The following is a 15,640-nucleotide window of genomic DNA, read 5'->3' as shown; positions in this document are numbered from 1 at the left end:
GACTTGCTAGCTTTCTATAACGACAGATATACATTTAGCACCTCTTGCACCCCGTCCTAGGTCACGACTGACGACCATCATACCCCCAGCCACGTTTGTTCAAGTGACAAAGCAAAAGCCACGGCCCCTGGTTATGGGCATGGCACCGCACGGTCGCCCAGGCAACGTCGTCCGACGTCGGAGGGGTTGGTCGAGCTGAACAGCTCTGGGCCTCTGGACGCTAGGCGGTAACCTCTTTCACAAGGCAAGACATCATATCTCGTACGGACTTGATACATTTTGTTGCTGTGCTCGTGGATGAGATGCGGGGGCATGGTGTGAATGCATCAGCCAGGCGGCAGGAAGACGGGGTCGACCCTTGTCATGTTGTGCGTGGACAGAGTCACTTTGTTCTGGATATAGGCTGACCGAACGGGGGAATCTTTCCAGTCTTTGCGTCCATCAAGAAATGCAGACACCATGCTGCAATCAAGACTCGATTTGCATCCAAGATTCAGCCGCATCCACGTGATCCGAATCTGCCTCAACGCTGTGAGGCTGACCAGGATAGAATGGGAAGCTGCGACGAAGGCTGCCTTGCACTTTCTTGCCGCTCCCTCTTCTATCTCCAGAGCGTGCAGACGTCTACCATGTCCTCTGTACCTTTGTGCTGCCAGCCCTGCGTCCACGAGCCTCACATTCTCGAGTACCAAGTCCTGACCATCACGAGACTCACTCTTCGTTACCCTAGGCGCAGGCGAGCCAGCCAGCTGATGGAATCCGGCCGCCCAAATGGGTGATCACGATATCAACGAAGACCACGCTCAGGCCAGCGATGCGCCACCTCGCGCGGGGGATGGCCCGCGGACAGCACAGGCCAAAGGCGCCGTCTCTCGCTGGACACGCAGGGTACACAAAATCTATATCATATGCTTTCATCGGGGGTTCGCCGCCTTCCTTGTTCTCCCCCTCGTCCTGGCCCTTGTGTTCGTCGCGCAAAAGAACCACTTTGGTGCGGACCAGTGCAAAGCTCGCGAGAGTGGATGTGGGTTTGTCGGAAACGAGGATGCTTACGGGCTGGGGATCCGTCTGGGCGTCTACCTCCAGTGGCTCAGTGTCTTCTTGGTGGTCTACCTCTTGCCCTCGGAGGAGCGCTCCCTCATGACGAGCCTGATCACGTTCAGCTCTGCGCTGATGATGGCCATACTCGTCTTGACGTTTGGCGGTACGTGCACATACACTGTAGAGATCATCGTCCTGCTGTGGACGGCCTTCATGACCCAGGCGCTGGCGTCCATCACGCATACCGCGCAGGAGATTGACGATGCCGGTATCAGAGAGGTGCCCGTTATTTCAGGTCTGAAGCGAGCGACAACCTTTCAACTCAACCTTGACAGTCCGCAAGGCATGCACGGGTTTCAGTCAGGGTCCACGCTGGTCGAAATGTGCATACTTGGCTACGCTGCTTGGTTCTGGGTATGCCTGCTCAGAGGTGCCGAGATGGTCTTCGCCGCGACCCCATGCGGGACGTCGCTCTTCTTCTTCGCCCGGATCCAAGACCGCAAAGGCATCGTGGTGATTAGCGCGCTGATGACGGCGGTATCGCTTGCGACTCTCCTGTTCCGTCTGGCTGCTTGGATATTCCGAACGTCGGTGAAGCGGTGGTTCTCGAAAAGAACGTACGACATGCTCGGCGCAGTCCTCGTTAGCATTGTCTATCTGCCAATCACCCTCATCGCCGGGATCACTTATCTCGTACCTGACACTTGGATGCTCAAGATGTTCCCTGGTTCTGGTGGGAGAGAGCAGCTCATGGTTTTTCTCTGTGCCTTTGTCGCCTTTATCGTGTCTGTCGCCGGCATCGAATTACTGCTGGTCTGGAACGGCATCTCAGATGTGTATGGGGTCGGCTCAACGGGGCAGCTGATCCCGCTGACTATGGGCTTGGTGAGCCTGATGCCGATACTGTGGAAACTGTTGAGACGATACATGGCTGGCGAGCCTTTAGTGCCAGAGCCGGCGAGCAATGGCAGTGGCTTGCTGATCCGGGGTACCGCCTTGCCTCACCAAGGATCTCCCGTGGAGATGGCTGCTCGGCAGAGTGATCGAGAGGCGTTGCAGCTGCCATAGGGGCCACTAGCGTCGTTGTTCACTTTTCGCAATGGTCGGGCATTAGAATGGAGTGAATGATTGCTCCCGGTTGCTCGGAACATGGGATCTAATGTACAAGTTCAATTAAACATGATCTATATCTGTAGGCATGGAAAGAATGTACACCTCTACTGGGCGTGGGAGCCATCCGAGTTGAGCCCGATAGTGACCGCGGCAACCTGCTGGCAGATGAAGTCATTGGGACCGTTGCCTCCGGCGCGGCAGTATGTGGGCACGTTGCCCTCACCCCAGACACCGACGCTGTTCGCGGAATGTTAGTGTAATGTCGTCGAGGCCGTGCCAGCTGTACTTACGCAGGACCCAACTCGTGGTAAAGAGTCAGACCGAACTCGGCGTCGTCCGAGCCAGACTTCAGGGCGAAGCGGTATTTGCTGTCGCCGCAGGTGAAGATCTCGCCGGAAAAGTCAGGGTTGGAAGCCGAGCAGGCCAGGTCCGTGGCATCGTCGCCGGAGAGCTTGAAGGAGACGGAGCTGAAAGTAGGTGCCTCTCCGCTTGCACTCTGCTCCTTGCGGACGGCGAAGTCGGCAATGTCCACGTTCTCGTAGTTGGAAGGAGTAGGAGCGGCCTTGGGCGCGGCAGCCGCGAGAGTGAGGAAGGGGAGGAGGTTGATGAGCTGCATTGTGATGGCGGCGTTGGTTGTTGGTTTTGGTGGTTTCGGCGGTTTTGGCGGTGGTCAGTTGGTTGTCTTGATGTTGCGAAAAAAGGCTTGGTTGATTGCTGCTTCAAGTCAGGTCATACAGAGGTAGGCTGACCTTTTATACCCAATTCAAGACCACATCTGCCACTGGAGACCCTTTGACGTACGCACACTTGGTACGTGTCGACAACACATCCATGCCGTACATAGCCTCATTGCTGCCGATCCGGCCGGGCCGCGCTCAAAGTTCCGAGTCCCTCGAAGAATCAAGGACGACGATGTTGAGGCGATCATTCCCATCCTGTCTCGTGTTTGCTGGTTATGATGACAGTCAAGACCTGCGCTGGGGCTGGGGATCGTCCACAGAGTTCCGTTATTTACGTCAAAGGGACAAATGCCGGGGCGAGCTGTGTCCACATCTCGGCAGTGATGGCAATGCGCGTCGGGGTGAGGATGGCTTGGCGTGCGCCAAGTAGACAAGTCTCGTATTCGGTGGGTACTGACTGTGCTACTGCCCAGGCCTGACGACGATATCAATGCCGGGCCTCCTCGAGTCCCCATGCTGATTGATTATGCATGGAGTGGGGGAATGGGTATGGTCCAGCCTGACATGAGCGCAACTTGAAGCCAACAAGTCAGCCGTCAATGTCCGGTCCGAGGCTGAGCACATGATAGACGCGGATCGTAACGACATGCTCAAGCTATAGAATCATGTTCAAATGAAGATAGACATGAATAATGGACTGTGCGCTGGGTGTCTTGTGACAGAGAGTTCTCCGTGGCTGTTCGCACCGGAAAGGGGGGGCCATGGAAGGAACCCTTTTGGTCATGTTGTCTCATCCGTCTGGCACTGCCAGCAAGCTTTTGGTTTTGTAATAAAGGGGTTGCAAACAAATGAATGAAGCTCAGGACCATCTTCTGTCAAGAACAATTGACTTACCCTAGAACAGACAGAATCACGTCGCATCAGTCCGTGATTGGATGGTCGCACAGTGTCGCCCCCACTTCCCCTGCGCTCGCGCGTCCTGCCCACCCTGCAGCCACATGGCGCGTAATTATGCGGGCAGGCGGTAAATTACATGGCATCCTCCCCCATCCAGAGAAGGTAATATCAGAGACAAATTATATAATAATACCGGCCGACCGATGGTGTCGACAGTTGCAGAGCACTATGCAACGCCAACCACTCACCCTGAACCTGGACAGTCTCCCCTCGCCGCGACCGACCACGCGCGAAGGCGACATTTCCGCGACCATCAGCGCCCTTCCTCAACCCGCCGCCAAGGACAAGGATCGCAAGTCGTCCTTCTCCCGAAAAGCAACGTCCTTTACCAATGCTGCCCGCCGGCGCGGCAGCTCCAACACCACCGACGCCTCCTCCGCCTCCGCGCCCTTTATCACCGACGCCACAGCGCCTCCAGCGCTCCCCGACTACGCGCTCCCCAACGCAGCCAAGCTCACGCCACGCGCCGAGATTGAGGACCCCTTTCGAAGCGCGGCCTCACCGCCAGACCCCGTCAAGATGCTCTCCAGGACAGCGACAGGTGCCAGCATGCCCCCTCCCCCGACCCCCATCGGTGGCGGCGGCGGGTTCTGGCAGGGGAGTGAAGGGACCAGCGCCGGGTACAAGCACATGCAAGACACGATTCGAAAACGAATGGCGACAATGGACTACCTGCGGAAAGCGCACGCCGGGCGGTGCTACTGGTTCAACGCATATCTCATGGACAAGTCGGATCTGCACCGTGCGTTTGACCAGCGCAAGCTGGCGAGGCGAGCGACGAATTACCTGCTGCTAGGCCTCTCGCTGCCGGTGCTGGCCGACCTGTACTCGAGCAGCCCTGTCGAGTTCCTGAGGGCGTTTACGGGGCTGCTTAACGAATTCGAATCCTTTCAGCAGCTGCGAAATGATTCCTCTGCGTCCGCCATCTCGCGCGCCAGGCTGCCCACTATGTTTCGTCGGCCAGGCGGGAAATCGCGACGCTCGACATCGGCGGCAGAGGAGGATTCGTCATCGTACCCCTTGAGCTCGGGCAGCCTCCCCTCTGCGCCCGCGCCGAGCGTCATGAACTTTGCGGCGTCCGAATCCGACCTGCTGCCCGGCGAGGAGTACACGTATCTGCTGACGCCGTCGCTCCCCTTTGAGCCTGATTACTTTGAGACGTTTGCCACGCTGTGCGATGCGCTGAGCGACGTGTACAACAGAATACTCATGCTGGTGCCCACCACGAGCGGGTGTACGCCGGTCGTCATGGAGCAGTTTGCAAAGGCGGACACGCGGGTGCGGAAGATTCTAGTGGCGGGCGTTGTGAAGGAGTTTGAGGAGAGTAGCCGGGCCAATATCAAGGCCGAGGTTGCGAGTGTTGGCAAAGTGGTCCTGGGAGGCTTGATGTAACGAAGCCATGCAGGTAGGGAATCTTTTGACGGGCTGAGGCGTTTAGGCATCATCATGAGGCGTTCTCTTCTTGGTATGATACATTTCTAAATGGTATCTGGATATTGGTACATGGGATGGGGTATGCATATAACGGATGAATACACAGCAGCTCACTTCTTTTGCTGCTTCTTCTGCTTGGTCTCTTCTTCAAGAGTCAGCATCTCAATGTCGCGTTGCAGCATCCACTCGCGGCTCGCCGCCATGACCTTGTCTAGACCCTCTCCGCCCTCCAGCACGTCTCTTAGGTTGTTCGTGTCAAAGCCAGCGCGGTGGTCCGTGCATCGGTCCTGGTTGTAGTTGTACGTCCGGATCTTCTCGCCTCGGTGGATCTGCTTGACGGTGAGGACGCTGTCTCTGAGCTGCGCGGCTTCCGCCTCGCGCTGCTCCCGGCGCTTGTCCGCAATACGTGAGCGCAGAATCTTCCAAGCCTCCTGTCTGTTCCGTCCCTGCGAGCGGTGGTCTTGCATCGACACTGATTCACCAGTGGGTATATGGGTGATCCGAATGGCGGATTCTGTCTTGTTGACGTGCTGCCCGCCTGCTCCCCTGGCGCGCATGGTCTCGACCTTGACCTCGGACGGGTCAACGTAAAACTCGCTCTCCGGGTCGTCGGGGTCGATGCTGCTACCCGCCCCCGTTTCCGGGAACAGTGGCAGTACCCATAGCGCGGCGACAGACGTGTGCACCCGTCCTTTTGCTTCGGTCGAGGGAACGCGCTGGACGCGGTGCATGCCAGCTTCGGTGCGGAACTGCCCGTACGCCCCTGGATCAAGAATCTCCAGCACCGCTTCTTGTAGTGGCAGCTCTCCCTCGGCCGACTTGGTATCCCCCGCAGAGTCGGCCGACTCGTACTTCAGCACGTTGGTGCGCATACCGCGGCGCTGACAGAAAGACTGGTACATGTTGAACAGGGTGTCCGTAAAGTACCGCGACTCTGTTCCGCCAGGACCGGGTCGGAACTCAATCATGCACGGTAATTCGTCGAACTGATCCTTGGGGGCCAGGCTCCTGCCCAATTCCTTCTCCAGCATGACCAGCTTCTCCTCCTCCGTGGCCAGTTCATCGCGCGCTATGCTTGCGAGCTCAGCGTCAGAGTCCGGGTCGGCGAGAAGGGAGGTGAGGTCGTCAATGGACGATCTTGAGTTGTTGTAGGCGGCGAGGGCGCCTGCCACGGAGGATATTTCGCCGGCGCGTTTTGCAGCAGCCTGGGAGAAGGACTTTTCAAGAGTGCTCTGGAGGTTTGCGTATTCGGCGGACAGGTTCTGAGCCCGGGTGAGCAGGGCAGGGGCCAACTTGCTATCGCCTTTTGATTGTCAGTGGCTTGTTGGTAGGCGCGCGCAGTGGTCAGAGAAACTTTACCAGCAGCTGTGGTGGCCTGGCGGACGAATTGTCTGGCCAGAGGCGGGCGCAAAGCGCGTAGACATGTTCTGCATATCCATTGCGCAGGTGGCGGCATGGCGCAGATCAATTGTGAGGTCGACCAAGTCGTGATTTGGCCAAGGATTTGACTATTAGAGGTTCCGTCATGGTGTGTGATCAAGGACGAACCGCAAGTTGAAGTGCGTCGCTGGGTCCAACTCCGCGCATAGGCTGGCCTACCCTACATCACAAAAGCTGGTCACTGGTACGTTGGGAAGGAACAATACCTACCTTAGCTCAACTTCAATTGACGTGTCTGAATTCCGCGACAACTGATGGCACTCCGAATGGCTTCGGCTTGCAATTTCACTTTATTGCTTGTTGGTAGAGAGACATCGTCGACCACAGCGCCGTCTTCTGTCGCTATAGAATTTATCCTTATCACTCACAATTTGTCCTTAGTCGCAGTCCCGTCTATCAGCAGAACCTCCACACAATGGACCCTCTTGGCAAAAATTGTACAAAACACCAGCAATGAAGACGGAGATTTCTGGGAGCACCCTTCCGCACATGACCCCGACTATGACCCGCCCGCGGCTTGCAATCGCGTCACGCCATGTCTGAGCACGTATAATATCGAGCGAACAGCTCGGTGGTACATCCAATACATGGGGTTCCGGAACTTTGACTACCGTGTGGCGGAATACAACGACTAGGACTTCGGCGATCTTCCGGGCCCCTTTCTGCTCACATGTGGACCTCTGCGCATCCTGTTCGCCGAGCGTCACGGGCCATTGTGCCCAGGGTCCGTGCTGTTTGGACTGTCACCCGTTGACCTCGAGATCTACTACAGCAGACTGTCCTCTGAGGGCGTAGTACGGTTCCAGGTACACATGACGATCAGCGAGGTCATGGGTATGCGCATGTTCAGCGTCTTCGACCCCGACGGCAACCTCCTAGCATTCTTCAACGTCTTGGCGACCCATCACCACACAGGCATACACTGCTGACGTTTAGGAGATGAGAGCTGCAAGATGTTGGAGTAGGTTTGCACAGACGAGACTTTGGAGTCGATTCGCTTCCCAGGGTGCTGATAGCGACAGACCTCTCAGACTCCAGTAAATACCCGGAGAAAGGGACAAAACGCTGGATAAGTTAGTGAATTTTCGATGAGGGGTAGAGGTATGGTCAGCTGAGCAGGGCGCGTTTCTTACGTATCAATTTACGTTATGCCCAGACAATTCGCAGCAAGTGAAGCCATCACTGTACTCCAAATACCCCACAAGCCCTCCTCGGCAGTGACCAACACTAGTAGATAAGCACCGTGATCCTTCCGCGGGGTAAGTTGTTGATCAACAAGAGGGGAAAGGAACTTTTGTGTGCGAAGTGCTTGTGTGGAGACATGCGCTTAAAGCATGGGTATTATCAGGCGTGTTCCTGCGTCCAGCGAGGATGGATATACTCGGGGATGCCGTATTCTGTTGGAGACGGTTCCCCTCCTCCTTCTCTGAAGCCGTGATCGTGTGGCGTACTTCGTATCACATGCTTTGCGTGGCTGTCCAACTCCCAATCCAACAATCATGCTTCCACTCCTGACGCTTCTGCCTGCGGCGGCTGCTGCACCGACCAATTGCTCCGGCAGCGAGCCTCGCCTTGGCGCTGTGGCCTCTGAGATCGATCTCTGTTCTCAGATTGGCACCAACATCCTGGAAGAGGGCGGCAATGCTGTCGACGCCCTCGTTGCGACGACTTTTTGCGTTGGGACGATGGGCATGTACCATTCCGGCGTTGGTGGTGGTGGTTTCCTCACCCTGCGCACTCCCAATGGCTACTATGAGACTGTGGATTTTAGGGAGACTGCTCCCGCTGCGTCCACAGAAGACATGTACAAGGACAACGAGCCGGCCAGTCGCATGGGTGGTTTGGCGAGCGGTGTGCCAGGCGAGCTTCGAGGGCTGGAATACATTCACACCAAATACGGCGCTCTGCCGTGGGAAGACATGCTTCAGCCGTCCATTGACCTGGCGAGAGAAGGGTTCGAGGTGAACGAGGATCTTGTTGCGTATTTCGGAAAGACGTCCAATCACGAATTCCTGATCGAGGATCCTGCGTGGGCGCTTGACTTTGCGCCCCGTGGCAAGCTCGTAGAGCTGGGCGAGACCATCACCAGGAAGCGATATGCCAACACTTTGAAGGACATTGCCAAATATGGAGCTGATGTGTTCTACAACGGCCCCATTGCCAACGCCACAGTCCGGGCATTGCAGGCGGCTGGCGGCATCATGACTTTGGAGGACTTGGCCAACTACACCATTGCAGTGCGAGAACCAGTGTCGATCACGTACCGAGGGCACAAGCTCACCACGATTACCGCACCGTCATCTGGCGCGGTGGCTCTGAGCGCGTTGAACATCCTCGATGGGTACGAAGACTTTGGCCTCCTGGAGAACAAGAACATTTCGACTCAACGCCTCAACGAGGCCTTGCGATTCGCATACGGGCAGCGTGCTGAGCTTGGTGACCCGTCGTTCGTCGATGGGCTGCCCGAGTTCATCGAGGACATGCTGTCTGCCGAGACAGCAGAGGAGATCCGCGGCAAGATCTCCGACACGGAGACGTTTGGCATCGAATATTACAACCCCGCTGGTCTGGAGTCCATCGAGACGCCTGGCACGTCGCACATTGTGGCGGCCGACGCGGCGGGTTTCGCCGTGTCCCTCACCACGACGATCAACCTGCTTTTCGGTTCGCGGCTCGTCGTCCCCGAGACGGGTGTGATTATGAACAATGAGATGAACGACTTTAGTATCCCCGACACCCGGAACGCCTTTGGCTACCTGCCCTCGCCCTCCAACTTTGTCCGACCCGGCAAGCGTCCGCTGTCCAGTATCACCCCTGTCATTGTGGAGGCGCCTGGGGGCGACCTTTACTACGTCATTGGTGCCGCTGGTGGCAGTCGCATCATCACCTCTACCGTCCAGAACATCATCAACGTGATTGACTATGGCTTGAACGTCGAGGATGCCTTGGCCAAGCCGCGACTGCACGATCAACTGTCCCCGCCCGAGACGAGCTTCGAGTACCCGTACGACAACTCGACCGTTGCCTTCCTTAGGGAGCTTGGACACAATGTCACATGGGTCGCACCGGGGCAGAGCGCTGCGCAAGGCCTGGTCAGGCTGGGCAATGGAATCTTTGAGGCGGCGGGCGAGCCCAGGCAGAAAAACTCGGCCGGTATTGCGGTGTAGAGAGTCGTAAATGTGAGAAGCTAAAAGGTCATTTGAAGAAGATGCTTGATGAGGTGACCTTCTACACGTACTCCAAATTAAGGATTAAGTGCATGCTCGAGCAGCCTAATGTCAGGGACCCGCTTTTACTCCGCGCTTCGGCGGGGTCCTTTTTGGCGCAACGTCAACGTGCGGCCGTGCCCTGCGTCACTGGACTAGAAGTCCCGTCCCCTGAGTATATGCTGCGCTCTCTTCCTGCACATCAGGAACCAACACATGTAATAGCGTCTTTTCGTTGATTGTTGTGAAAGTTGTTTTTTCTCGCAGTTCCTGAGCGCACTTTGATCGCACCCCCGCGCGCGCACCGAGAACATGACGACACATCCTCTCGAAGGCCAGGTACAAGGCAACCCTGAGCCAGAGCTCCTCGACGGCCGCATGTGGGTTGATGGCTGCTTTGACTTCTTCCACCACGGTAGGGTCCCCGATTGGTCTACAAGTAGAGGATACTGACCCCAGACAGGACACGCAGGTGCGATATTCCAAGCTAGGCAACAATGCAGCGAGCTCTACGCTGGAGTGCATTCGGATGAAGCGATCCTCGCGAACAAGGGTCCCACAGTGATGAACCTCGACGAGCGGTACCGCCCCCGAGAGGGATACCCTCAGCAACAGAGACGCTGACAAGATTAGTGTTGCTGCCACCGACGCCTGCCGCTGGGTGACCAAGTCCATCCCATACGCGCCCTACGTCACCTCCCTCCCCTTCATCTCCCACTACGGCTGCCGCTACGTCGTGCACGGCGATGATATCACGTCCGACTCGGACGGGAACGACTGCTATCGCTTTGTGAAGGAAGCCGGCCGTTTCAAGGTCGTCAAGCGCAGTCCAGGTATCTCCACAACTGATCTCGTGGGGCGGATGCTGTTGTGTACAAAAAGCCACTTCATAAAAAACATGGAAGAAGCTTTCGCAGGGACAGAGGGCGACGGCTCGCCGGAGGAGCGGATGGAACTGGGGGACAGCATGCACAGCAGGATAAAATGCTACGCATCCGACGAGACGGCATTGGCACCAGGGGTGGCCGTGTGGTTCTGGCGCTCGATTGAGCAGGCCACGTTGGAGGGCAGTGGGCCGGGCAAGTTCAGCCAGGTCAAGGGGATACAAGGGAAACCTGTTCAGCCGGGGCAGAGGATTGTATACGTTGACGGCGGATTCGATCTCTTCTCCAGCGGGCACATTGAGTTCCTGCGTCAGGTCGCTCTCAAAGAGGAGGAGCTTTCCAAGGGAGGGCCGCCATCGTACATCGTGGTGGGTATTCACGAGGACAGTGTCATCAACGAGTGGAAGGGGGTTAACTACCCCATCATGAACGTTTTTGAGAGAGGGCTCTGTGTCTTGCAGTGCAAGGTAAGAGAATCATCATATCCGGTGCTCTTGCACGTGGCTAATCTCGACTCGGCAGTACATCCACGCCGTCGTGTTTGGCGCCCCTGCCAGCCCTTCACGAGCCTACCTCGAGAGCCTGCCCTCTGGGACTCCTGTCGCCGTCTACCACGGTCCGACTGCCTACATGCCGCTGACCTACGATCCCTACAAGGCGCCCAAGGAAATGGGCATCTACGAGGAAATTGGCTCTCACGCTTTCCAGCACGTGAACGCAGGCGAGATCGTGGAGCGAATCATGAAGAACAAAGAGATGTACGAGGCACGACAGCGGAAGAAGGGTGTCAAGGCTGGGTTGGAGGCCCAGGTTAGGGAGAGAGAGGCTCTGGAAGAGGAGCAGAGGAAGAAGGAGGCTGAGCGATTGGCAGCGGCCAATTGATTGTGAACGAGGCCATGGAATACGTACACTTACGATTACGAATAGATATTGCGATTCTGTCTGTCCAAAATCTAGAGATAAGGTAAGGTAGTTGAGGCGGGAGTCGGGAAGCCTCGGCTAACCGCGGTCTAAAATTTGGAGGGGTGAGACTTTTTCGAATTCTTTTCCTGCATGTCGTTTTCTTATCAATCAGACTGATCATCCCTGCTGGAAAGTGAAGATTCTGCACGTAGTACGTACCGCTGCGAGATCAGCCACAAAAGACGACGCCGGCTGACCTGAACGTGGCTACGCTGATTGTGCCTTGCAAAAGCCATGTCCCCCGGTTTCACGCCGACGTGAGTCGTGAGTCGTGACGACGATAACGGGCAACGCCGCCCCCACCAAAGTCGTCTTGACTCACCGAGCGACTATGTACTTGGAACGAAATTCAGCGATTGAATAGCCACAATGAGATACTCGATGACACGGAGTCGGCCGACGCCCATGGTACATATGATCCTTATCACACGATGCAATTGTAGGACAAAAAGAACCTCCTGAGCAAGTGGTGGCCATTGTATGTTGACGAGTCACCTGGATGCTTCGGCGATCCGAGGTGTGGAGCCAGCCAACGTGTTAGCGGCGGCTCAGTAGTCATAATTCTTGTTGTTCCAGTCGACAATTGCTCTTTCTCACATACATCTATTCGAGATTCCTCCTTCTTTCCTCGATCCAAGCTAACCAACCTCCAACAACACACCACAACCGGCGCAATGGCTCCCTCTGCCGTTCAAGATGTCGACCTGACCGCCTCGGCCGTCCAGAGGAAGACATCCATCTCAACAGCCCCTGATGATTCTCCAAAGGCTCTCGACGCCTCACAACTCATTACCACCCTGACCAGCAATCCTCGCGGCGTGCCCACTGAGCAGGAAGCGAATGCAGGCCTCGAGACTGTTTGCACAGACCACATGATCACGGCCACCTGGACTCTCGGCAAGGGCTGGGCGGCCCCGGAGCTGAAGCCCTATGGACCATTGAGCCTACTGCCGACGGCGAGCTGTCTGCACTACGCGACCGAGTGCTTCGAGGGTCTCAAGGTGTACCGAGGCTACGATGGCAAGCTGAGGATTTTCCGCCCTGACCGCAACGCCCAGAGGTTCAGGATGAGTGCGGCGCGCATCTCGCTGCCCGTGTTCGAGCCTGAGGAGGTTGTCAAGCTCATGATTGCGCTTTTGTCAGTCGATGGTCCCAAGTGGCTGCCCAAGGACAAGCCTGGATCCTACCTCTACATCCGTCCCACGCTCATCGGCACCGATGGCCAGCTTGGCGTGCAAGCGCCCAAGGCCGCCATGATGTACATTATGGTCACCTTTATGCCCCGCCTCGACACACCCGAGGGTGGTCTCCGTCTTCACACCTCGCCAGAGGATATGGTCCGCGCCTGGGTTGGTGGATTCGGCTACGCCAAGGTGGGCGCCAACTACGGCCCCAGTCTCATGGCCACACACGATGCGCGCCAGAGGGGCTTTCACCAGATCTTGTGGCTCTACGGCCCCAATGGCGAGTGCACAGAGGCAGGCGCCAGTAACTTCTTTGTCGTGTGGAAGAGGAAGGACGGAAAGAAGGAACTCATCACGGCACCACTCGACGACAAGTTGATCCTGGATGGCGTGACGCGACGAAGCTGCCTGGAAATCGTGAGGGAGAAGCTGGCTGGCGAGCTCGAGGTGACGGAGAGGAAGTACTCCATCGATGAGGTGCTGGAGGCTGACGCCGAGGGCCGCATTCTGGAGGCCTTTGCTGCTGGCACGGCCTACTTTGTCTGCGCCATCTCGCAGATCCACCACCGGGGACAAGACGTCAACGTTCCCATGGGACCCGAAGGAGCACCGGGCGAGATCACCAACAAGGTCAAGACGTGGCTGGGTGATATCATGTACGGGCGGACACAGCATGAATGGGGCGTTGTGATCCCCGAAAAGGAGTAGCATGATTTGTGTGTGTTATAGATCCTTTCAGCAGAAGGAGAACAAGGAGAAGCTAGACAAAAATATTTCAGTCCATTTCCATCAAACTCTTTTGAAATGTTTGTTGCAGAAGAGCTTGGCATCTGTTCTTGCACTCCGTCTCCAGGTCGTCGATCTTCTGGCAGCCCGACTCGACTATGGCTTTCGCCTCCTTCTCGTAAGCGACTTTTTCTTCGGGAGACAAGGATTCGCCAAGACACGCTTGACACGATCTCTCGCTCCCGTCACTGCCCAGCTCGTGCCAAATATTTTCTTCGGCCTCGAGGCACTGATCCCACTCTCCAACGAGCTTGCGCACATCCTTCTCCGCCTGGTGGACTTCATGCGCGAGGCTTGACAGGTGTGCCAGAACAATGTCGGAGGGAAAATTCTGTGATTCACACAGAGTGAACTTGAATGGGACGGCAATGTTGCCCGTATACAGTGTTTCGTTGTCCTCGAGCGCTCTGGTCGAGTCCTCCGTGAGGTCAGCAACCTGCTCGTCAAAGGTCTTTCGATGTTGGGCCAGACGCGCAAAGGCAGCGGCGTGGAGGGCGGAACCATCTCGTGTGAACGCATCTGAGAGGTCAGAACGGATCCCGTCACGTGCCATGCTAAACTTACTCATAAGCGCTGCGATCTGATCAGCGTCCTTGTCCGCTGTCTTGTCGGAGACGTCTTCCTTGGTCGATGATGTGCACGAGTCCCACAGCAAATGTATACGGAACTGCTGCTCCACTGTCAAGGGTAGAGTAGTGACGTCGCACGCGGAATCAGACGCTGGTGATTTCTCGGAAGGACCTATGCTACGAAGACGAGCGCGGAAGCCAACGCCGTTCTCAAGTGGTAGACGACTCGGGCTTGACGATCGCTGTCGCTTGGCATGCTTGCGCTTGGGCGGCATGATGGTAATTTTCGTGAGCACAGCTCGTATCTGTTGCAGCGTTGCAGACGTGGTGGGAATATGAAATAAGAAGCGGCCAGAGATTGTCGGCGGTAGCCTGTGTCTGTCCAAGGCCTTTCCGGAAGGCAAGTGTAGGTATGGCGCTCCTTCCCTCAAGTCGACTTCATGCGGCAGGAACAGACCACCCTCTCAATCTCACTGCTGCGATGGCAGTTGCGAACGGAATGAGTAGCAGCCTTGATGAGCTCACTCGCTTGACTCATTGAGTCTCATTTCCATCTCAATCTTTCGTACGATATCGTCAAAGAGTATCATGGCGCCGTCTCCCGAGTCCCCGCACGCCATGCCCCTCGATATCGGATGGAGCACCTCCATCCACCCGTCGGCGCCGCCCCAGTCCTCGTCCATAACCTTGATCTGCCTCTTGGTGACGGGATGATGGAACATGGCCGAGTTCATCGCAGGCGCGACGAGGATCTTCTTGCGACGCCCGTCAATGAGACCCGTGGCATCCCAGGCGCGGGCGACAGACAGCAGCAGGTTGTCGCACATGCCGTTGACAAGTTTCGCCATGGTGTTGGCGCTCAGAGGCGCGATGACCATGAGATCGGCCCAGCGCCTCAACTCGATATGCAAGATCGGTGCCCCTCGGGTCCAGGAAGGTGACCACTCCGCTGCATCCTTGTAGACCCCATCGACGTTAGGATATCGTGCAATCTCGGCCAGGGAAGGCTGCTCCGCCGCCTGGCCATCGAGGAAGCTGGCGGCCGAGTTGGTGAGCACAAGGCGGATGGAGAGATTGGGTTGCGAGCCCAGCGCTTTGATGATGGGGGCGATTTTGATGGTTGCGACGGAGCCAGATGCGGCGAGCAGAAGATGTTTCTTGCCATCCGATCGGCACAGGGCAACTTCGTGAGCTGGCGATTGTGCCTCCATAAGGTCGTGAGCTGCCATATCTATCTAAATTTCACACTTTGCTCAACATATGGTTCTAAAAAAGCAAAGAAACATGGCTAGCAGGCTCAGCTCATGAATTGTTATTTAAAACTGGCCCGTCATCGGCCGTGATTACCAAGCTTGCGATTGGTCAGCGCTCCATAGTGGGTCT

At 56.6% G+C, this 15,640-nt stretch overlaps 9 protein-coding genes across 9 annotated transcripts; 5 read left to right on the top strand and 4 right to left on the bottom strand.

Moving 5' to 3' along the window:
- Window positions 1-771: 771 nt before the first annotated feature.
- Window positions 772-2,109, top strand: J7T54_004576 (uncharacterized protein; the record flags this gene model as incomplete). Its single annotated transcript, XM_051503244.1, has 1 exon — window positions 772-2,109. One exon carries the CDS (start codon window positions 772-774, stop codon window positions 2,107-2,109), a length of 1,338 nt encoding a protein of 445 aa, XP_051364886.1.
- Window positions 2,110-2,258: 149 nt separating this feature from the next.
- J7T54_004575 (Effector protein PevD1) lies at window positions 2,259-2,770 on the bottom strand (the record flags this gene model as incomplete). The annotated part of the gene is made up of 2 exons (XM_051503243.1): window positions 2,259-2,391; window positions 2,445-2,770. The coding sequence occupies 2 exons, from the start codon at window positions 2,768-2,770 to the stop codon at window positions 2,259-2,261; spliced, it is 459 nt and encodes a 152-aa protein (XP_051364885.1).
- A 1,189-nt stretch (window positions 2,771-3,959) lies between these two features.
- Window positions 3,960-5,183, top strand: J7T54_004574 (uncharacterized protein; the record flags this gene model as incomplete). The annotated part of the gene is made up of 1 exon (XM_051503242.1): window positions 3,960-5,183. One exon carries the CDS (start codon window positions 3,960-3,962, stop codon window positions 5,181-5,183), a length of 1,224 nt encoding a protein of 407 aa, XP_051364884.1.
- A 152-nt stretch (window positions 5,184-5,335) lies between these two features.
- On the bottom strand, window positions 5,336-6,681 carry J7T54_004573 (Peptide chain release factor-like protein; the record flags this gene model as incomplete). Its single annotated transcript, XM_051503240.1, has 2 exons — window positions 5,336-6,528; window positions 6,585-6,681. 2 exons carry the CDS (start codon window positions 6,679-6,681, stop codon window positions 5,336-5,338), a joined length of 1,290 nt encoding a protein of 429 aa, XP_051364883.1.
- Window positions 6,682-8,164: 1,483 nt separating this feature from the next.
- On the top strand, window positions 8,165-9,832 carry J7T54_004572 (Gamma-glutamyltranspeptidase-like protein; the record flags this gene model as incomplete). The annotated part of the gene is made up of 1 exon (XM_051503239.1): window positions 8,165-9,832. The coding sequence occupies one exon, from the start codon at window positions 8,165-8,167 to the stop codon at window positions 9,830-9,832; it is 1,668 nt and encodes a 555-aa protein (XP_051364882.1).
- Window positions 9,833-10,183: 351 nt separating this feature from the next.
- Window positions 10,184-11,637, top strand: J7T54_004571 (uncharacterized protein; the record flags this gene model as incomplete). Its single annotated transcript, XM_051503238.1, has 5 exons — window positions 10,184-10,286; window positions 10,344-10,452; window positions 10,505-10,704; window positions 10,795-11,222; window positions 11,278-11,637. 5 exons carry the CDS (start codon window positions 10,184-10,186, stop codon window positions 11,635-11,637), a joined length of 1,200 nt encoding a protein of 399 aa, XP_051364881.1.
- Window positions 11,638-12,392: 755 nt separating this feature from the next.
- Window positions 12,393-13,610, top strand: J7T54_004570 (Branched-chain-amino-acid aminotransferase-like protein; the record flags this gene model as incomplete). The annotated part of the gene is made up of 1 exon (XM_051503237.1): window positions 12,393-13,610. The coding sequence occupies one exon, from the start codon at window positions 12,393-12,395 to the stop codon at window positions 13,608-13,610; it is 1,218 nt and encodes a 405-aa protein (XP_051364880.1).
- Window positions 13,611-13,677: 67 nt separating this feature from the next.
- Window positions 13,678-14,532, bottom strand: J7T54_004569 (uncharacterized protein; the record flags this gene model as incomplete). The annotated part of the gene is made up of 2 exons (XM_051503236.1): window positions 13,678-14,207; window positions 14,253-14,532. 2 exons carry the CDS (start codon window positions 14,530-14,532, stop codon window positions 13,678-13,680), a joined length of 810 nt encoding a protein of 269 aa, XP_051364879.1.
- Window positions 14,533-14,778: 246 nt separating this feature from the next.
- J7T54_004568 (phosphopantothenoylcysteine decarboxylase) lies at window positions 14,779-15,468 on the bottom strand (the record flags this gene model as incomplete). Its single annotated transcript, XM_051503235.1, has 1 exon — window positions 14,779-15,468. One exon carries the CDS (start codon window positions 15,466-15,468, stop codon window positions 14,779-14,781), a length of 690 nt encoding a protein of 229 aa, XP_051364878.1.
- Between the last annotated feature and the right edge of the window lie 172 nt (window positions 15,469-15,640).

The sequence above is a fragment of the Emericellopsis cladophorae genome, assembly GCF_022114955.1.
Source record: "Emericellopsis cladophorae strain MUM 19.33 chromosome Unknown NODE_5_length_938552_cov_118_678949, whole genome shotgun sequence".
NCBI classification, from domain to species: domain Eukaryota; kingdom Fungi; phylum Ascomycota; class Sordariomycetes; order Hypocreales; family Bionectriaceae; genus Emericellopsis; species Emericellopsis cladophorae.
Note: the sequence above shows the minus strand (reverse complement) of the source record. Positions and strands in the feature narration are given on the sequence as shown.